At 43.4% G+C, this 23005-nt stretch overlaps 1 protein-coding gene across 1 annotated transcript in view; it reads right to left on the minus strand.

Annotated features, from left to right (window-relative positions):
• The window catches only part of PLEKHM3 (pleckstrin homology domain containing M3), a 76310-nt gene that overhangs the window by 47648 nt on the left and 5657 nt on the right, over positions 1–23005 (minus strand). Inside the window, exons 2-3 of the mRNA XM_027731373.2 lie at positions 15382–16317; positions 3348–3493 (exon numbers count right to left, since the gene is read on the minus strand). Of these exons, the coding sequence (XP_027587174.1) occupies positions 3348–3493; positions 15382–16317 (1082 nt within the window). The remainder of the gene's footprint in view (positions 1–3347; positions 3494–15381; positions 16318–23005) is intronic.

The following is a 23005-nucleotide window of genomic DNA, read 5'->3' on the forward strand; positions in this document are numbered from 1 at the left end:
ATATGAAGACAGTAGGGAGACAGTGGAAAAAAAAGCGAACCTGAGGACTGAGCTGCTTCTTTGGTTATGACAGAAGAAACATGCCTAACTGCCAAGTCCTTTCAAAGAGCTTCTCTTGCAGCCAAGAGGATTTTTCTTTTCCTATACGCGTGTTTCCAGGTGTTAAGTGTATTTGTTGTTTGTTTTTCAAGATCCTGGGTTATGAGAAGAGACAACTCTACAGATTTTTATTGCTTCTGTTCTTTCATGACGTATCTTGCCAAAAGCAGACAAGAACCTCTCCATTTCAAAACTTATTTAATTGATGTAACAGTTTACAGCTGCTGCTCAGATGTCGAGTCCATGACATTTGAAAGAGAAACATGCCCAATTACACTGTAAAAGCTCATGTCCTACAGCACCTACTGGTGTTTGCTTTGCCAGAAACAGATAGGACAGACCCCAGAAACCCCTATGGAGGCAGGGAAAAGCTGGCAGTGGGAAGGAGTGCAGGTTTACAAACTCTTCATTTAACTTTGCTTCCATTTGGTGGATTGACTGGCACCTTTCAGAGTGTGTAAAACAGAAGCTTTTGAAGACTGAAGCCCTGTTTCAGTTCTGACCATCAAATCTGGTATGTATTCATTTCCTGCAGGACCTCTTTGGGATGTGCCACGAGGGCAAGTCCCTCACTGCAGAAACTCTACTTTCAGGCATTGTTGTGCTACCTGCAAGGAGCAGGGTTATGTGTATAGCAGAAGCTCTGTTGTTTATCTTCATTTGGGATGTTGCTGCACGCTGGCCAATTATGGGAGGTGAAATGCTGACAAATTAAGTGTCTTTTAAAAATAAGCCAAAAGAAAATTATTACTATTAAGATCATCTCAAGGAAGTGAGACAAGATATCTATCTTTGCCAAATCATAGAATCACAGAAGGGGGGGGGTTGGAAGGGACCTTAAGGATCATCTAGTTCCAACCCCACTGCCGTGGGCAAGGGCACCTTCCACCACAATAAATTACTCAGAGCCCCATCCAGCCTGGTCTTGAACATCTCCAGGGATACAGAGTCTACATCCCCTCTGGGCAACCTGTGCCAGTGCCTCATCACCCTCACAGTAAGAGTTTCTTCCTAATATCTAATCTAAATCTACCTTCCTTCATCTTAAGGCCAATCCCCCTTGTCCTGTCACCCCTGGCCCTTTGTGAAAAGTCCTTCCCCAACTCTCTTGTAGGCTTCTTTATGTACTAGAAGGTCTCCCTAAAGCCTTCCTTTCTCCAGGCTGAACAATCCCAACTCTCTCAGTCTGTCTTCACAGGAGAGGTGCCCCAGCCCTCAGATTATCTTTTTGGCCTCCCTGGCCCTGCTCCAATAGGTTCACACCTTTCTTGTGTTGGGAGCCAGCTCTGGAGCCAGACAACAACTGGGAGCTGGACACAGTACTCCCTCCAGGTGGGGTCTCATGATAGTAAGTTCTTCTCTAGTCTTGATCCATTCTCTGCCCAGTTCCTACTTGTGCCTGGGATTGCACATTTGATCAATACACTACTAAGGAATTACGTAGTTTCATTACAACTGTTAAGTACAGCAGCCAGAACTAAGTTGAAATAAACACCAAACCTTATCTCTGAATGGAGAGAGGAGATACAGATGTGAAAGTGCAGGCAAATATATACTCTATCTCAGAAAAGCAACGCTTAATTCCCAGGGAGGTATAGTATGGATGGAAATAAAAGCACATGTATGTAGAACTGAAGAGAATGGGGAAAACCCTAAGAGAAACTACTTGTTATTTAAATGCTCTACATGGATGGGATGGAGTTGAGGAGATCCAACCAGCAATCTCAACTTAGTTGTCACACTGCCACCACGGCAGATTATATCCTCTTAACTTTCCCACCCTGTCTTAATTTCTGTTCTAATAGTTGGGGATGCTGTAGCATTTTGCCACAAAGACTGGTAAAGTATCTGCACAGAATTTGTTTGTCTTCCCAAGCCACCTCGTATCTGTTCTGTCTGTCTACAAAAAGTATTATAGTGAGATGACAGTAGATTAAGTTTTTAATGAATGCTTAATCTTGAAAGTCCCATTTTCTTTTGTGCTTCAGCTGCCTATATAAAGACCACAGGAAACAGAGCACAGAGCATAGTTTTTACCCTGCAGGTTTAGAAAAAAAACCAGTTAATTTTCTTGGCAGTATTAATGACAGTTTGACATGAGGTCTGCGCCTTACCATCTACTAGCCCCTTATCAGGGCTACCCTATACTACCATGGGCTAGCAAGTTTAGTCCTTGGTAAAAGCATCCAAAGAAAGAACTTTTAAATATTTATTCCTAACTTCTAGGCATGGGAGGGCTTTTTGCCTCCACACATAGCAGCTTTGCAACTGAAGAATCTTGCATTTCACAGCGCAAAACTGTCATTTTCCTGATGGCAGGCTCTGGCTACCTTTTAATAATCTCCCTGTCTGACAAATTTTCTTCAAGAGAGACCTGCTTTTCCTCTAATAGGGCATTTACTGGTTATTTTTTCCTTTTCAAATAGCACATAATAATAATATTTGCAGACACAAAACATCAAACAACCTCTCCTAACAGTGGCTGCTAGGTCTGCAGCTCTAGCATGGTCTGGATTCCTTATGAATTTGTTATTCTTTCAGCATATGCTGCCTAAGATGGCAAAACAACACTGCTACTGTGTTTGCTGGCATAGTGCTTTGAGGTATGTAATCAGTTGCCCCTATCTAGCAATCAGCCACCGAGGCAGCAGCAAATAGCATATTACAAAAGTTTTAGAAAAGCTCTTGTGTGACAAGTGAACAACTGTAGAATTTTCTCCTTATGTTACTTTTGTCTGTCTGGTCCAACCGAGTGCTACAGCAATGTCCTCCTAGTGTCCTCGAAATGTTCCTGCCAGGAGACAGGGCATACTGCACCCCACAAACACTGCATGTGGGCATTTCCACAATTTAGCATCCACCACTAAACGGTGCCAATCCTCAGCCCCTGGTGCTCATGAAACAGGTACTCCTCAAGGGCCCCAATAACTGCAAAGATTAGGACTAAAAGAGAGGCTGCAGTGTGCTACCCCTGTCTCTTGAACAACCAGATATGCAATGATGAAAAAGATGCCACCAAGAAAGAGGAGCATGGCTACTCCTGTGGAGGAACACCTTAGGCCTGGCTAAGGAAACTGTGATTAAAACATCTATCTTGCTGAGAGAGTGTGGTTCATTCTGACAAGAGGGACAAAGAAGACAATATTAGCAGTCAATGCCTGTAACCTCCAGGCTGCTGAAATGTCTGTGTTTCTATCTAAAGAGCGATTCAGTTCGCTTGCTAGCAAACCAACCTGCAGGGAGATTACCTTGTACTTGGAAGTGTCCCAGTTATGAACCAGCCGTGCAGGGATGAGGAAGCTGTCATCCACGTGGCAGGTGCTGCAGTAATACCATCCACTGTAGCTGCACACCTTGGCTTTTCCATTGGACAAACCTATGGAGCGCTGACAGCCTAGAGAAGAGAGAAGGAGAAAAGTCTGGGTTTGTACATCATGCCAGAGGTACACACTCAGGATGGAGTCAGAAAAGTAATTATTCCTTCATCTGAGACCCTTTTAAAATTTCATTTATTTTACCAATGAAATATTTCTCATTCCCTAAAAAATAAAGGAATTCTTAAACTAGTGCTGAAAAAGCACACACTAACTAACTTGGGCATCTTGACAAAGAGTTCAGACAGCAGTCAAAGGATACTTACCAATTCTTAAGAAACAAAGGCACGAGACTTACTTTGAGACACTGGGCATTTAAAAGCCATGGCCATCTGAAAGTCATGCCCTGAAGCTTAGACAGAAAACAGCAGACCACAGAAGTATTATGAGCTTGCTCCAGAGAGCTCCCATTTTCCCCACAACAGAATGGGCCGGCACTGCCTGCCTGGAGGAGTGCAAGCCAGCTCCTGCTGACAGCCAGGGGGGATGCTGACTTGGCAGGTAGGATTCAGCCACACAATTAGCACAGCCAAGGCAAACCACAGTCAAACCATGAATAATAACTGTGAGCAGCAGTCACATTGAGAATGAGTAGTTCTTGACTAGCAGCAGTGACACAGCTCAGTTTCCAGCAGGGTTTTTTTTCCGTACGATTGGATTACTCTGTGTCTTACAAGGTCTGAGGTCTGCCTGTACTTTTTTCACAGCTGGATCCCTTGCCTCTTCCCATGCCCTCTTGTGTGGAGTCCCTGGGGTAAAACAATGTATTCAAAAGCTGCTGCTTTAGTTGGAAAGAACTAATGCAGAGCTCTCCTTCACCTGACCACCTGTTTTCACAAAACACATAAAAACTGAATGTGCTTGACACCTCTGTCTTTCAATAGTGACTAAAACGAGCCAACAGGTTCAATTAATATTAGAGTGGATGGTTAAAGACAGACAGCACAGTCACATTAAACAATCTGCTCAGGAAGTGAGGCTAAAAGTGTTTGAGCAAGATAAAAAATGTCTGTGGTTGTTAACAACACCTCTTTGATACACCACATGTGATGGTATTTTTGCTTTTCCTTCAAATGCCAGTGTTCCCATATTACATTTACAGCTACAGCCACAGCTCTAGAGCTCTGCTGCAGCAAGTGCTGTATGCTCAGATGGTCTCTGCTGCAGCTGGTTAGAAATGCTGATTAGCAGAATCCTTGTACATCACTTTTATAGAAAAAGTATTAGTTAAACAGAATTTTTCAGGTAGAAGTCAACTGACGACTGCTTTTGTTAATATAACTGATTTAGTGTCATTATGTAACTTGTCCCATTGAAGGCATCTTTTCTCCCCAGTAGAAGTTACCCTGATTTGAGGAAAGATTGCAGCTCAGATACTCTAGGCATACATTGAACTCCTCTTTCCTCACATCAACCGATGTTACCATGCCCCCTCTGCTCTAATCAAAATAATTACAATAATCTGACCAATACAATTAGCTCACTTCCTCCTCTTCCACACTCCAGAGCCATTTGGCCACTGATTCTCTGCAATATGCACTATCAAGTGAATCAGTGTGGGACATGTCCTGTGCTCATCTCTCTCTTCCCCTCCCCTTTTTTTTTTTTTTGAAGCGAAGATACGCAGTTTCTTGAAAAAGGCAAATATATAAACAGTCAGTTGATGAAAGAGATAATTATGTTAAATGTCTCCTCCTTTACCCTTCATAAGACCAGAGCATAAGTATAAACATGTATCTTAAGCGGCATAACTCAACATACATAATGCAAACATGTGATCTCAGCTAATAATCAAACAGAAAACACAAACATTATATTAAAGTAAACTATTATCATTGTAGAAATACTTTTTTGTATGGTAAATATTAGCAGCACTTTTTGCAAAGCACTATTTTAGGGCAGAAAGAATGCAAGTATCACTTTTATAAGGGTAAAGTAAATTCAAGTAATTCAGGAGTGTGTTACTAAAAAAAAGGTGACCTCTGACTGTGGCTTGGGATCAGAACTTAGAAGCCAACAACTTCATATTTTCCTCAGTGCAAAACATGCGATTTCCTATTTTTTCTGTCACATTCTTTATTATTTTTTTTTTAAAAAAGTAGTTTCCTCAGTGGTCAGTTAAGAGTTTCCACGCAGTCCTGCTCCACTATGCTGTTATGAAGTCAGCTGGCACACCTGTTAGTAAGCCCAGTATCAGTACTATGTAGTACATATAGAACTGTTTTTTTTCATGTTTTTAAATGCATTTATACATAGAGGTGAAGGTTTTGAACAACTGACGAGACATGAAATACCAGTCCTGTTTGTCTGACTCCAGACTCATCTGACTAGTAGCCCTGGAAGATGCTTACAGAAGATACTGAAACTGTTGCTAAGGAGCCCATGTTTTTTAAAGCACAACAGAGGTAAATCTTGCCCCTCTGTAAAGGAAACATTGCCCTTTCCCAAAGTAAATGGGAACAAGCCCTCAGAGAGGGTGTTTGTGTTAGCAATATCTCAGTACAGCATGTTCTTCTGCATCAGCCTTGCTAAAAGAAGTGAAGGGTTTGAATCTTTCTCCTTACTAGCTGCCTCTGAATTTCCTATCACCAAAAAACACTGAAGCATCTGCCTGTATATATCAAATAGCTCCAACCTGAGCTTTCCTTACATACAGCCATTACCTCACCTTGGATGAAACAGAGACTACTAAATGACATGTATTTTCTAGCTCAGTGTGTTTGGACCAGCTAGGAAGTACTAGTGGTAAAGCTGTGCCTGAATGCAAATGAAGTCTCCCAACTCAATGTCATTGAAACCTTTATAAACATTCCCCACTAGCCGACACTTACTTGTCTGGGTATGAGGATGGATTTTACCTATCACTGTGCACCCTCTGAGACTCCACAAGCTGATAGTTTGTCTCAATGCCCTAACTCCTATGTGTTGGACTGAAGGCAAGAATAAACCAAAGTTCAATTTGAATTGCCAACATCCTAAACTAAAACAATTGCAGTTGAGAAGTCACCATTTTAAGGCCTAATTTCTTGCAGTCTCTTAGAGCCAGCAACTCATTCCAGTCCACAGAGAGAGTTTTCTCAGGAGAGGAATGACAAAGCACAGAAGTGCTGGGGGCGAGGAGGGCTTTCTCTCCTCCTCCCTATGTCCAGCCCATGAGAACTGAAAGAAGGTCTCTGGGGTAGGAGGGTCTCAGCAAGCAATCTGGGATGCCCTTCATCTTCAGGAAGGGTAGTTCTATGAAGAGGACAAAGTGGAAGAAATTCTTACCTAAGCAGCACACATTGCTTTCTCCCTCGTTACAGCCCTTTCCTGAGCCCACATTTGTTTCCTCGCTCCTCAGAAACACAATTTTTACACAGAGTTTTTCTCATTCCTCTTCATACCCTCAAGAAATCTTATTCTGCAAAGCTACATACAGTTGTACAGTTGGGTTTTTTTTAGATGAGAATGTGGCACTGGCACCCATCTTACATTTTCCCCTACCTTACAAGCTTTGCTATTTGAAAATCACCATCTTTTCCATTCCTATCTGCTGTGATTCATAATGATGGCTATTTCTACAACCCTTTCAAATCAAGTTATCAAAGCACTGATTTTCTTTGAAGTTATGCAGTTCAAAGTGATGTAGTGTGACAAACATATTTCTGTGGCACAGACCACTTACAGTACTTTGTTTTTTTAAGATGGAAAAAACCAGAGCAAGAATGAGAGAAAGGAAGAGGAAGAAGGAATATCTATTGCCCTTGGGAATCCTGCATCTGGACATTCAGGTACATAAACTGACATCATGTTTACCAGAAGCAAAGCTAGTACTGATTCCTGGCTTTAAACTCTTGAGCACCTCTCCCAACAGGATAATCAGAAGTAGCTGATCATCTCAGAGATCAGTAACACAATTCAACAAATAGTTTAGGGTTCGAGAAGGGACCATGTTTACAGAGAAAACACTTATTTGCCTATATAACTAAAGAAAGTACCTTCCACAGGATGCATCTCTCACCTATTCCTAACGCTCACATAGAATATTATCTACATAACACCTGTACAAAGGTCTGGCAAACCCTGAGTCTAATGCAAAGAGAATGCCACAATATTTACTGGTACCCAAAATCATCCCTACATAAAGGATGTTATAGAGCAAGCTACAGAGGGAAGAAGTGTAGTTTTTGGTATATTGTTAGCAAAGTGAGGGAAGGAGTAATTCCAAACCTTTTATCACAGAAAATATAACAAAACAGCCTTGGAATCAAGGAAAGAAAATAGGGGTTAGGAAAAATAACAGCAAGAAAGTGCTCTTGGACACAGATGAACCTCTCTCAACAATATGTCTGTGAGCAGAGCAGGAGTATTAATATCAAGAGGCTCATGTCCAAGTGAGAAGACTTCAGGAAGAAAATAGTACAGAAGATGAGGTTAAAAAATTATAACAAGACTCTCTCCTTGACTTAAGGTGGTGGTCTATTATGGAGGAGGAATCCAAGACACTTGAATATAATTCCTCTTCTGTGAAGCGCAGGAAACAACTTCTGCCACTTTCAGGGTGTTGCACAACCACTCTTTTTATCCAGATTACTTACTAAAAGATTAAAGGAAAAGGTAAGACTGCAGTAGCTCCACAATGAAACAGAGAAACTGGAAGATCAAATTAGAATCAAGTACACAACTGTTTTCCTTATTCAATAAACTTCCTTGCTCGGTATCAGGAAAAAGCAAGTCCCTTGTGATTGTGTGCTATAATTAAATCTGTGACAGATTAGCTTAGAAGCTAATTCATTTAGAAACAACATATAATATGAAGAAAAGAAAATGACCCACAGACTTCAAAAGGCTTTCAGCTTGATAAAGGCATAAAGCAAACTAAGCAGAAGGAGCACAGCAACAAATTTTCAGTGTTAGATCAGACATACAACATTGCTCTATCTGCTCAGCACAAACAGAAGGTGAGAATTATTTCTGTTGCTTGCCTTGTGTTTCTGTGCTTCTATTCCAATTCACTCTACCATGGGAAAACTCAGATTCCCAAGGAAGACACACTAACAATCCAGCTTAGTTCTCCCTCACGTCTACCCACGTTTGAATTTTCATTACCCTTTGTCCTTTTTCCACCATTACTTTCTTTCTAAAGCAATTTTATTTCTAAAGAAATAACTAAAAACTTATAAACCTCCAAGCAATGTCTGACACTTTACTCCACTTGCCTATAATTTTTTTGTGAGCTTCTTACAAACTTTAAAAGACAACAAAACCTGAACAGATAAAAGTCGGAAATTTTTCCCTGTTGAAACCACGTGGGTTTGACCCTATCAAGTTATAATTACATAAACAACATATAAACCCCATATTATTAGGAATGTACAAATCCCACTTTAATTGTAAACCAGATCAGCTTCTCCAGAAATAAGGAAAGGTTCACTAGTCTGCAACTCCCAGACTCATTTTTTTTTAAAAATTGACTCCAAAGGACGGACCAACCATTCCAAGTCAGTGAAACTCTGACTACTAGCTGTAGCTCGGAACTAAGCGCTAAAATAACAGACCTCCCGACTTCATTAGTGCCATTTGAAGATACAATGCATAGCCCTGTCTTTCCTGTCTTACACATTCCAGCTCAGCTGACTTCGCATACCCAGCGTAGGCTTGGTGGCTACAGGCTCCAGTCTTCACTGGGGAGACTGGTCACTCCAGAGTGACCCATCCCACCCTGCTAGAGATGTCTCACAGGCACACTGCCTCAGAGCACCTCTCCAAGGCAGATGAGATTAATCGTTCCCCAGGCACCCAGGCTTTCTTCCAATCAGCAAAGACTGGATTAGTGTAGACATCCAATATTTAGACGGCTGGGGGCAGGTGAAGTAAACAACACCCTTTACATCAGTCATGCTGAACACACAGAGCTGTGACTTTTGCTAAGAAGACGAAAAATCAAGAAAAAAAAATCACTGTTGGAAACAAGGTGATAGCACATATGTGTGCATACACAACATTCTGCATGTCTGTATTATCCTTTCTAGAAGATAGCATACAAGCATGCTGCAGCTAAATTCTGCCTTCCCAATAAAACTAATAGAAGTTAAGCCTGCAAATGTAACACCAAAAAAAAAAACCCCTAAAAGTCAAAGCTTGCACTTCACATATATAAGTCAAGAACAACATTTCATCAATAAATGAGGACTAAAAATCCGAGCTGTGTGTCACATGGCAGCAACAAAATTATACATTTGGACACTAGTTTCTTATTTGGTTGGATTTCTCCAATTGAATTTCACCAGGATTTTACTTTTACCATTAGTGTCAAATTCTGAGAAGGGCCAAAATTACATTCTTCTCAGAGAACTTGCTCTGAGGAAATTACAAACAGCTATGAAGACATGCTTCACACATAGTTAAAGTTTGTGACTCTTTTAACACATGGCCAGTTTACATTCTCCTGCTGCAGGCTTCCAAATCCTTTTTCTGCATTCCCAGGACAACAGCAGAGGAAGAATACTATACACCTCAAGCTAATTTGGTATTCTTTCCCCCATGCCCTTATAGGATCATTCTCTGCAGTATCTGGTGCCTTGCTGAGATTCTGAAGTACTGCCTGACAGAAGTGAATGGGAGCTACCATGGAATGACTTATTGGTAGGATTCAGTAATTCACCAGCTCTTTAGTCAGAAATGGGAACTGAACACACTCTCTGGGCCAGCTCTTGAAGTCTGCTTGCCAGCTAGGAGTAAGGAGCTAATGTGACCATAATTAATAATGGTATTCCCATTCCTACAGTTGATTACACTCATGCTTGATTCTATATACTGAGAAGGTAGATCAGAGAACAGAGCAAAGTGCAGGCCAGCCTTTTGTGTGATCAGATCCTCAGCTGTGACCAGGTCATTTAGCAAAAAGAGTCTCTACCTAACTCAGTATTCATTTCTGCTCCACAGTTAGTTTGAAGGCCACTTACCCCTGCACCACTCACTCTTTTACAACTGGTTTGCCAAGTTTCATTTATTTGATACAGCACTAACATACCTAGAAACAGCAGCTCTGTTTCTGTTTGAACACACAACTGGTTTTGTATCTCCTTGTAACACAAGGAACAACTGCACAGTAAGTATGGTTACGCATTTTTGCCGATGCTATTTTGGCTGAATTTCTTCTTGGTCGCTCGTCACTACCACAGCACTACCTTGGGCATGTGAACTATTCAGATTTACACAGCACACGTATGTGTCAGAGACTACAGACACTGGAGAAGGCCAGACAGAGAACCTAAACCCTTCCCACCAGTTACACTCTGGTTGGTTCTGCAATTTCTTTTACATTGCCCCTGATTCGATCCACAGGTAATAGTTTTGCCAATAATACACTGCTTTGGCACCTGACAGAAGGGGGGGAGCCCTGCCAACACACAAACAAATGTCCTAGTTCTACAGCAGTGGACCCTCAAGCAGACATTTTCCTTCTGTATGTGTCCCTCAAGGCTGCACATCTGCATGGATGCTCTGATGCCAAGCAAATGCACGGTGCACATTCCAGGCTTTTTCCCAGAGCAGCATGTTTTTTTCTGCTCAGGTGGTTCTGGCTACCAAAGAATGAGTTTAGAAATACCACTGTTAGCAGTGGAAGTTATACTTTTGAATTAATTGAAACAGGGCCTGAAAGTCACATACAAGACTGGAAGACTGTGGTCTAAAGTGAAGATACTTAAACAATAAAACTTTTACAGTGCAAAACACATTCTTAAGGGATTTTACAGAGTCTCAAATACAGGGAAGGCAAAAAGCTGCTGAAGCCTTGGAACAAAGAGATCAACTGAAATGAAACCAAGCACAAAACAAATACAGCACTTAGAAAAGGCACAATTCTAAAAGCCCTGGACAGGTGAGAACAACTGTTATTTGGGACTGAAAATGTGACAACAGTGCTGACAGCCTTCCAAAGGACCTTACGGTATTTTATTATTGTGATACATTTTCTAAGATTTGTCCTCTAATACTTTTATTTCAGTGACGTGTAACAAATAAGTGGGTGTGATGACAGTTCACAAAGTATTTCCTAAATTCAAGGATGTTTCTCAACTATCTGTATTTGAGAAGTTTCAACTATATGGCTTTTTGAGAAGTTGAACAAAGTCAATGTTGCACCTGGATATTTTGGCTATTTTTTTTTTTTTTTAAAATCACACTTGCTGGCTTTGCAAGCTACTAGGAAAATACTTTCTTTTCATTGAAAGGAAAAAAAATACTTTTACTGCAGTGGGAGCTGGTTTCAAAATAATGGCGTGAGCTAGAGCAGAGGCTGCATGAGCTGAGCATGTTGCACTGGACTGTCCCCCAACCACACACATTATCACAGCACTAGATGCAGAATGACTGCTTGAAAGACAACAGCTTTCCACCTGCTGCTCCATTTGACAGAGCTGCAAGCTCAGGAAGTAGCCCATTTACTAACCTTGGCTTCTCTGCACCTAGTGTTCAGCTCAGCCAGGCAAGTCAGTGGAGCTCTAATAGCAGTATTTATCCTTTTGGCAACTGCAGAGACATGGAGAAAGCAGGGAGGAAAAGACAGAAGGCACCCCAGAAGAGGACAAGGAAGCCACACAGACAAATGAAAGGGTGCAGAGCACATTTTTCAGAAGGCAGAAACTCCCATATCCATTAGGACTTGCTGTCTAAGTAAAAAGAGTTCCTGGAAGACACAACCAATTTCTCTGGAAAGAGCGTTTGTTTTAATAAAGGACAGGGAGAAAAAAAAAAAAAGGTGAAACGAGAGACATCTAAAGAACAAGAGCTATGCAAAAACAGCGGGCAAAGGGCAGAGGCCATTTGTCTTCCCCATCTATGGAAAAGTGAAGGCACATGACAAAGAAATAGAGACCTCCAGGAGAGTTCCTCCAGGAGAAATGCCTACCTTTCCCCAGAAGCCCATAGATGGCCTAACAGGGAGACAGGATAGCCACTGAAGTACTCACAAGCAGCTACTGCTCTCTACAAGATGCTGCATGTGCCAAAGACATGCTTTCATGGAAGCTTCCTGATCCCAAATTTAGGATAACAGTTCAGGGATTTCTCTTAATCCAGGTGAAATAAAGATATCAAAAATAATAAATTCCCCCCCAACAAATCATCCTAACATGATGCATGTCTCTCATTTCCTACACAACAAAGAACAAATCATAAAACCTGATATTTATGAGTTTGGACTTGCAAGCAACTTTCACTTCACATCCCTTTGAAGATGAGGGGTAGGTCCCTTCAAAGTCTCACCTGAGTAGATCAATGCTCTCAGCTGCTACTCTTGCTCAGAGCCCCAAACGCTTCCCACAGGAACGCTGCTGTACTCCAGCGTCAGGGCAAGATCAAGCCCGCAGTTATATGAACATGCAAAGGACAAAGGACGCTGCCATTGAAGTGCCAAAAGTTAACTGCACATTCCAAAGTGTATTGCTGTGCCAAGCCAAAAATATAAGTAATGGCTGCGAACGTAAAAGCATTTATAAAAAACCGGTCTCTCCACTGTTAATCAGTGGCCTATTCGTTCATTTTTTGAGAAATAATGCCCTGCCCTCTGCAGTAAGACAAAGAGTTAGAAATGTGGGAAAAGCTTTTGTATCTGCTGATCAAGCAAAAGAACACTTTTTTCAAGTTGCCCTTCTGACTCCAGTGTATCAACAGTTTGTCCCCCCTGCCCCACGACTACATCTGACACCACCGCCCCGGTTTATATCACAAGTTGAAAAGTGCTAGTCAGACTCCAAGATAAACTTGTCAATAGCGAGGCACAGGCATTCACATTCTTCCCTACCTGCTTGTCAGCTGTTTGTCTGGGAGCAATTCCTTGAAAAGCTTTTACTGAGGGAGAAAAGGAAAGAGGGATGCAGAGAGCATTTCAAACAGAAAAAAAAAACCCAAAAAACAGGGAGGGGAACCCCACAAAGACTGCAAAGAAAAAATAAATTAAAAAATGCCTGTCCCCATCAGGTCCTTCTAGCAACCTTCTTTATCAGAGGTTCATTGTCAATCAATTAGCCAAGGCAGCAGGGGTCTGTAGGAAGGGGGGTAGCTCGAGAGACAATGGTCTGCCCTGTTGTATTACTATTTAATCACTTTTCCTAAATAAATAAAGCAGCCCAGAGGTGCTGTCATGTCAAGGGAATTTATAACAAAAAACCCCTTCATTTTTCATTGGTCATTACTTTTCCTTCCCTCCCACCCCTGCAGGACTAGAGAGGGTTATTACTGTAGCCTTAAGTTCCATCTTTGTGTTGCTTGCCTTTGATTCCCACTCGGACCTTGCCACTTTCTGGCACTAATTTGTCAGGCTGAACAAAGGAGGGATTTGTACCTCCTGTAAGGTCTCAATTAGGAAAGGCTTCTGCTGTATTATGTGCCATTGGGACAGGACACAAAGACGGTAATTACAGGAATTTGCACTAAATGGCTGAAGAATTCACAGCAAAACTTTTCTTCCTCCCCCCTCCTCATCTTTATCCAAGCTTACCCCTCCCAGCAGCCCTGGGGAAAACTGGTCTCGGTGCCTGCAAGCTGTAATTACCACCAGCAGGCCCCTTGGGTTAAACAGCAGCCCACTCCGGGAACGGTGCAAAAATGTTCACTTGAAACTCTCCTGGACCTCTGTCAGAGAATGAAGCAAAATTTAAAAAATTTTCCTCTACTGAGCTTTGAATTAAAAGAAATTAAGAGAAAGGAATATACTGTTTACTGTCACCTGGGACACCACCTTAAAATGAGGCAGTTAATTCTGCTGTCTTCTTGGGTTTCACAAAGCTGTCTCTTGGGTAACACACTGGGCTGGACCTATCTCGGGGATACTTATTCGAGTCATTCCCAGAGTCTCCCTGCAGTTTTCACTCTCACAACTATCCTTAAAGTTAAGACATGACCATTGCCCAGGAGTGTTCAGGTAGTCAAGAGTTAGCACAGGACTCAGGCACCTACTACACTCAGCAGTAGTTTGGCACATGAATACTCTTAGAAAAAACTGACATAAAGTCATGCAAATGTGGCCAAGAACAGACCTGAATTCAGGCAGAAGCCCAACTACTGTGACCAAATCAATAACTGCAATGAGGCTGAGGTCAACCTTCAGGATGCTCTGGCTGCCAGGTGGGTGCCATGCACTGTAGAGAGATGAGCAGGAACGTGACCTGCTGGGGACTGCCAGAGGGATGAACTCAGCTGCACCCACAGCCAGTACTGAGTGCAGTCCAGTACGTTTGGAGCTCAGCCAGCAGGTCCTGGGCTCACCCAGACATCCCCAGAGTCATGTGTGGTTCCAGAGCAGCAGGAGACCCCCACCTCAGAGCAGAGTGGGGAAGAGGTAGGACCCTCACAGCTCCCATATCACAAGAGAAAAACCCTCCAAAAGAGCTGTTTCTAATAGAGCAGACAATTTTGAAGGGAGTGTAACTAAATCGAGTCAAAGACCACAGTTTAGGCATAAGGTGCCCAAATTTGCTCCACACAGGTGCTCTTGCTAAAGTAAAATGACAATGAGTTGCATTCACACAGGTCCTCTCTATTTTCACTTCATTCCCAAACTGCATAAAATCATGATCTTGCCTAGGACTAGAGTCAGATGACAAATTTACAGTGATTCTGGACCACCTTTACAGTGTCCTGAATCAAGAAAACAGCTCAGCCACCCTGTAAGGCAGCCCTGGCCCCTGTAGTGCTTTATGCGCAGCACCTAACTTTTCAGCATTAGTCATCAAAAGCAGATGAACCTCTGAATATCCCATAGGTTTTGATCCACATTTTACAGAGAGCAAAAAAAGGCTAACTATGGCCACAGTGAGAGGCAGGGAACAGCTGTGTGCTGCTAGAACATATAAATGCTCTTTCAAGTGATTTTCTTTTCCTGCAGAAGGGGAGTAGGTGCAGATGCTGCAGCCTGGTTGCTTACCTGCACACTTGAAGCTCTGAACTGTGAGCCCTCTCTCTAAAGACAGCGTGGTCAGGATGCTGAGGAAGCTGGTGGTCACAGACTGGCGCTTGCTCTTTCTAAGGTCACTTCCCAAGGGCCGATCTCCAGGTTTGTTCCTAAGTGTGACCTGTGGGTTCTGAGTTAAACTTCTAGTAGCATTGGCTGCTGCTTTCAATGCCTCCATCCACTCCTGGGCCCTCTGACGAGTCTCTGCACGCAGGCGCAGGACATCTTGGGGGAAAATGACCTGAAAGCAAGAGTCACAGTCATCCTGAGTATCCGTCTGCACCGACAGGCACACATCGACATTGTAGCTCAGCAGAGGATCTTCATCAAGCCTACCGGGTTGGAATGCCATGAGATAAGACCTGTTCAAGACAAAAGTAAATGCCTTCCAGTTATTCTGGACAGTTAACCTGTAAAGAGTCCCTGATTTGAGAATATTTTGATACTCTTTAGTGTTTTCAGTCAAATTCATGGACAGGAAGAGCTCCATAGGCTTCTCTAATAATCCATTGGTTTGAGAAAGGTCACTGCTATTTTCAGGCTTTGGCATATTCTCCAGTTTCTCCTGCTGTCTCGTGAAAGCAGGCACAGAAGCATGCACTGCTTCCCAGAGTTTCTGTCCCCAGTCCAGTGTCTCCCACGAGGACTCTGCCTTCAGCTGTAGCTGTGAGCTGTCTGACAGGACAGTGTCCACCACCTTGGTTTCAATGCCACCAGTAACAGTGACCCTTTGAAAACGCATGAGTGGATACACGGTGGGAAGAGTCTGGTTGCCACTGCTGTCCAAGCAATACAGGTACAGTTTGTATGGGGAGAGCTCAGCATAACAGGTTTGCCAGTAGCTGTCATTGTCTCTTCTAACTTCTAAGTATCCCTTCTTCAGGAGATTTGGGAACACTGGCTTGTGTTCTGGAAGAAACAAAATGAGAACATTACCATTAATTATTTTTTTAATTGTCTTAAATTGCTACATCATTCTGGCTTATACACCTCTCCTACCTATACAAGGCACATCCGAGGATAGGATCACAGATTCAGCCTTCATCTAACAGGTTATAATTATCAAACACAAGCACTAACTCTACATTTGAGCCAAAGATAATACAGCACTTTTTTACCCAGAGGTACCAAAACACTCTACGAAAAGGGAACAGAGAAACATAAGGACAGAGAAACAAAGCCATTTTCCTGAGATTATCCAGGAGAATAGTAACAGAGCAACAAAACACTGCAAGTCTCCCAGAACCTAGTCCAGAAGTGGACAATACTATCAAGTAATCTATTGCCAGATAAAATAGATTTCGACAGTGAGAAACACATACAAATTAAAACACCTTACCCTCTCTTCCTGCTACTTCCCAGGCTCAACTTCATGTTTTCACACATACCTCCTCTGCCTCCCCACCTGTTCCAGCCAGCACAGGGGGGAGGGGAAGAGCAGTATCTGGTCAGCATCTCTCTGCTGCTGCCTCCTTCTCACATCTTTCCCCTGCTCCAGCATGGGTCCTCTCCAGGAGCTGTGGTAGTTGCAGTCCTTCATATTAAACCTGCTCCTGCACAAGTTTTCCACGGCCACAGCTCCTTCAGGAAATCTCCACATTCTCCAGCATGGGGTCGCACATGGGGTTGCAGGGAGATCCTGCTCCACAGTGATCTCCCCAGGGCCTGCAGCACCTTCTCTTCCTCTGACCCTCAGCTGCTCCTCACCTCGCTGTGCAGTCCTCTGCCCTTTCTGAGATGCACACAGCCAGAATGGCCCCACCTGTGGCTGATGGGCACAGCTGTGCCCTGTGGTGGGGCTGCTGGAACCACCTGGAACAACGCCATTGCCAGCACCTGGGTACAACTCCTGGCACCCGGACTGACCCTGGTCACAGGGAATGGAGAACTGTGTCCAACATAGCAGTTTGTTACCACATTTCAGCACGACCTGGGACCAGAACATTTCGCACAGCTCTGTTTAATTCTGAGGAGCTTTGCTGATTTATGAGAATCAGGCTCAGGAGGAGCAGAAAGGACCAAAAATGAAAAGTAAGAGGGTGCCCAGACAGACTAAAACACATACACCTGAGCATCTCAACATTTCAGGTGTTTTGGAGCAGACTCTTTCACAAACCCCAGCCCAAGGCAAAGTCGAGGGGAATTTTCTTCATCGCCAGAAAACCAGCCATACCCAAAGTCACTCCAGGCACTAAAGTGATACAAATTTAAAGGACTTATCTAAAGCATTTCTGAGTTTTAAAAAAAGGTTTCCATGCAAAATTTGTTCCAATCTGATTTGCACCATCAGCCACCATAGACCCAAACATCATATTAACCTTGGGCTGGACATGGCCCTATGCAATTTTTTATGGTCCCTGTATAAATTCAGTGGCATTCATTGTTATGCTGTCATACTAACTACAGCACTTGGCACCCCAAAACAACCTAGGCTTGAGGAAAAAATTCTTGCTCCTATCTGAGTTCTACTTCACCTTTCCAGTAAGTGTGATGGGTCTTGACTTACAAACAGTGGCAGAATTAGCAGACACAGGTAGAGGTTTCTGCCTCCTGTTGTCCACCTCCCTTGGAGACTGCTATTCCAGACACAAGAGAAAGGTAGCAACCTGGAAACAGCTCTTCACCCACTCCCAGTATAATTACATCACAACAAAATCAGCATCAATTGACCCTAACACACAGCATTACAAACTGCAAGATACAGGAGCTCTTTCACTCGAGGTTTTTGCCTTGGGGCTGACAGCTCTTGCAAGAGGGATAGGGCAGACAGCTGGAGGCATAAAACATTTTCAGCATCTCAGCTTAACCAGTTACACTAATGTTAACAGGCTATGCTTTAACCAGCTTTAGACATGATAAAAATCACCTCAGAGTACACCAAGGATGTCCTCAACACACAGCTATGAGAACAGAAGCATCTAGACCTGATGAAGCTTGGAAACAAAGAGCCAAAAACAAGACTACACAGAAACTACCGCACCCCCATCTGTACTGGACTTCCCAGGTATTATGGTCAAGATTGCTGGCCAAGCTGCTCTCACCACTGCTGGCTAATGGGTGTGTCTGTTTACTCTCCAGGGCACAAGCAGAGTCAGGGACTATGAGTATTTGAGGGACCTAGTTACTGTCCAGGGGTTTCTGATACCAACTGGTGAGAAAGCAGAACTTATACTAAGGAGATACTCCCACCCATGGCTGAATGCAATGCTATAGCTGATTGTGAGTTTTGTCCATGGGCAGAAGGAGGATTCAGAACAGCAACAGTGTAAAAGCTTTTTGTAGCTCTTCAATGAAAACCAACTTTAAGCATTTATAAGGATTAAGTACACAAGTTTCAGTTAAATTTATTGAACATATATGAAAATTAATTGTTTGATATACTTGATGTGAGTATGCAAACCTCATGTGGGTTAAAAAAAGGGGGAAGGATGCTACTTCCCACCCACACAAACTAAAAGGATGCACTTAGGTTTTGCCTTGCCAGCTCAGCCTCAGCTTCCCCACTCACCCATATACTCAGAATGGAGCCTGCTTTTAACACCATGCTCAAAGCACTCCATCTACAAAGATTTCCTGCAGATGTGGCTAAAACCACAACAACAATTTAAAAAATTGCTACTTTGGCACTAGGTCTAAAAGGGTGAGTATAACTATACCTTGCAAACCAATAAACTACGTGAGAGTATTTCAGCTAAATATGAAAACTGAAAGCCTAATCTATAACTCAAAATGGCAGTGAAAAAGCACACTTTGATAGCCCAAATGGATAGATACACATGCACATGCACAAACTAAAAGAGAACCAATTTTGTTCACTGTACATCTCTGGCCCTGACATTCATTAGTATTTCTGCGCTAACTCAAAAGCCATTAATTTCTCTGAAACCCACACTAATCCCTTTGTAGTGCAGATAATGGGCAGCCATTCTAGAGTCATCTTCCCTTTCTATTAATCCAATCAGAGAGGCAGCGCTTCTGCAGCTCCAACTGCAATCTCTCTCGCTTCCATCAAGTACAGATGACAGTTCAAGCTTCTCCATAATAAGACAACTCGTAACCTTCCCCCAGCCACCCCTCCTTCATCTGCACACAGGTTTGCTTGTCTTTTGTTGAGTTACAGAAAGGCTATCTCTCCCTGCCTTTCACAGAAGCACCCCCCCTCCCTCCTTCACCCCACTCCTTCCCTTCAAGCTCCCATGAATTGGCTCCAATGGCTCTTGCTCTAACTGGGACAGAACCAGCAGCCAACTTGATTAACATTCAAATGCCTCACATTGTTTAGGTCAGGGTAATAGATGCTGGCAGAGACACGTTGAATCCATATGCCACACATATACACACACCTTTATCTCCCTGACTTGCAGTGTGCCAGATAATACCTTTCCATTCAGAGAGCAAATGGTACCATTTCTCCATCCACCTTCCAAACAGAAACTACATCTCTTTTCCTCCTTACAGAGACAAGGAGAGTAAATTGAGGAAGAGTGAAAAAAGGCAAATAATCACGGAAAATGGCCATGCCTGAGCCATTTGGAGTTATAATTTCGAGGGAAGAGGGAGAAGAAGGCAGAGGAAAACAAAGAGAGACTTGGCAGCTAGGGACAGACCAGTAATTTCCTCAGCATCTCTCTTTCCCCCTGGGAACTGCCCACTACTCCTGGCTAGGAACCCCACACCTAGCACACACCTGCCCCTCTCCACACTCGGGGCAGCTGGTGCAACCAGCACCACTGGAGAGGGAGCCCAAATGTTGTCTCAGCAAGTCCAGAAGATATGTGCTCCTGAACAACTGACCGCACTCGCATCTCTGTTGGATGGCAGGAAAACTTGCCCTGTTTCCCACCACCAAAGCATTTCTGATGACAGATGAAGTAACTTGGAAAAGAGCAGAAGCAGAGATACCTAGTCTCTGGGGAGTTTGTCTCTTGAGGTGGCACTCCTCTCTGAATTCTCTAATGCTTAGTGAGTGATGGGCATAACTTACAGAGTTTTCGTCAGTAGTCCCCCCCTCTGATTTTCACAAAACTTAGCAGACACCTTGGGGACCTAGAATGTTCTCAAATTGGGTTGGGCTAGTCCCCTGTTTGCTGGGGTTTGCTAGATCAGGAACAAACTGTGCCTCAGCCAGTATGACTCAGATCCACAATGTCCACTATTTTCCTACTTAAAAAACAGTCTTTTCTTCCCACCTATTTTCCCACCTGGCTCTGCAGATATGTATCTTTCAGGCAGGTTTATATGATTCCACTCGGTCCTGAAATAATGGCATTGACATTTAGCCACAGATTTCCAGCAGATGGCTCTTCTGGAACCAAATCTGGCATCTTCTCTCAATGACACCTCTTTTCAGGGGACTACTACAGAAGTGGGACTTATAACTAGGTAGTGGTTTGCATTAATCTATATAAAGTAACAGCACCACTCCCCACCAGAAGGCCATTCACTCTTTTTCATCTTCCCTAGGCTTAAAGAAAGTAAAACCTGCTTTGAAAATGTTGATCTTGCAAAAACTCTTAATTTTATATTTATGTATTGTCAGAGAGGTTGGTTTAGCTGTTCACCAAAAATAAGCTTCTCACTGAATAAATTCCCTAAACAGGTGGATAAAGAACTCAAACAAAATACTCTTTACGTCTCGCCCTTCAGGCATGGCATTGTATGACAAACATAAGAGAAACTCTGATGAAGTCTACAGGATCCCTCCTGCCCCACCACTCCATCCAACCCTTTTTGCTCCTCAGCAGTAAGTTGAACACTTGCATAGTGCTTGCTGAGGAGACCACCAGCACCCTGTGCATACTGACACAGTGCCTGCACCAGCGGGGCAGTGGAGAAGGAGGCTGGATTCAGTCAAAGTACAAGACCAATCCAGAAAGGACTCAACTCTGGCAGAGATAGAAGTATAATGAGTTGAAAGAGATGGTTACCTACTATCAGCTAGAAGATACATGAATACATGAAACAGCAGCACTTGCAAAAGAAGTGAGAACATAAAATGAAGATGGGTTTGCTGATTTTTTTATAAATCACTCAATTCAGCTTTAAAAAGGAGGATAGGATAAAGTGACTGTCAAAGCTACGAAAACAGGGTCAGTTCACATTAGGAAAGTCAGCTGACACCACTAAGGGAATTATAGCAACTAACCTGAAAATTCAGTTATGAAAGTCATCACATCATCACTGGAAGCAATCAGCGCTGCCCCAGGAGATGAAAACTCCGTTCATTAGCTTTATGGAGTGTTGTAAGTCCCGAGCAAAAATCTCCATGAAGAATAAACCTTCCAACCAGAACAGCTTCACCACCTAACTCATCAGTGCTGTTTACTGTAATCCTCCTGCACTATGAATTTACCCACTGTATGGGAACCTCTCCCATTGCCTCCCACCACACTCCCCTCTCCATCACTGCACACTCCTACAGCCTCCCAGGCAAGGGAGTGGAGTAGGTCACATTTCCCTCCACTCAAGGCAGCTGCCCAGCCCAGCTGCTGCTGCTCTCTGTCAGCCCTCATAGCCCTTCCAGCTTAGAGGGTGCTCAAGTCCAAGGAGTAATCAGGAGTGAGCCTGCAGTTAAGCTCTTAGAGAGCGTCCAAAGGAGAGCAACAAGGGCCTTGAGGGGAAGCCGGATGAGGAGAGGCTGAGGGCACTTGGTCTGCTCAACCTGGAGGAGATGGAGGGGAGACCTCACTGCAGTTACAACTTCCTTGTGAGGGGAAGAGGAGGGGCAGGCACTGATCTCTTCTCTGTGGTGACCAGAAACAGGACCCGAGGGAATGGTCTGAAGTTGTGTCAGAGGAGGCTTAGATCCAATATTAGAAAAAGGTTCTTCACCCAGAGAGTGGTTGGGCACTGGAACAGGCTCTCCAGGAAGTGGTCACAGCACCAAGCCTGACAGAGTTCAAGAAGCATTTGGACAGTGCTCTCAGGCTCATGGTGTGACTCTTGGGGACAGTCCTGTGCAGAGCTAAGAGCTGGACTCAGTGATCCTTGTGGGTCCCTTCCAACTCAGCATATTCTGTGATTCTGTGAAGTGATGCCCGCCTCAATTTATCCAGGGAGGTTAGTGGGGAAATACCATCCAGCAGATGAGCTGAAGTCAGATGATCTAAATTACACTCCCATTTGATCTTGGGTGAAGCACTCACCTATCTTTGTCCCTGCTCACACTCCTTATCCTTACTGTGTGGTGTATTTAAGCTGTAATCTCCTGGGAGAAGGGACTGTCTCTTGCTGGATGCACAGAACTTATGGCACTTATGGACTCCTGCAGTGAAGGGCATCCAACTTGCATTCTATTTTAAACAACATTTTTGCCTCTTTAAGTCTTGAAAGGTCCCAAATCTCTGCAGTACAGCTACCCTTTCTTGACTACCTTTTAATGCTGAAAATAAATTGGCCACGGGGCGGGGGGGGAACACCAGTTCTCCAACAGGCTTGATACCTCTGGGATTATTTCCAAGTGGTTTGAGGCTTACTGCTCTCCAGAGGGGAAGGTGCAGAAGTGTTATTTCTGCACATCTGCCTCTCAGATGGCAGCACCATTATCTTCTGCACAACACCACAGTCCTATAATGTTCTGCCATCCCAGTGACAATTA

The sequence above is a fragment of the Pipra filicauda genome, unplaced genomic scaffold (assembly GCF_003945595.2).
Source record: "Pipra filicauda isolate LSUMZ 115617 unplaced genomic scaffold, ASM394559v2 scaffold74_size2892960_pilon, whole genome shotgun sequence".
Lineage (NCBI taxonomy): Eukaryota > Metazoa > Chordata > Aves > Passeriformes > Pipridae > Pipra > Pipra filicauda.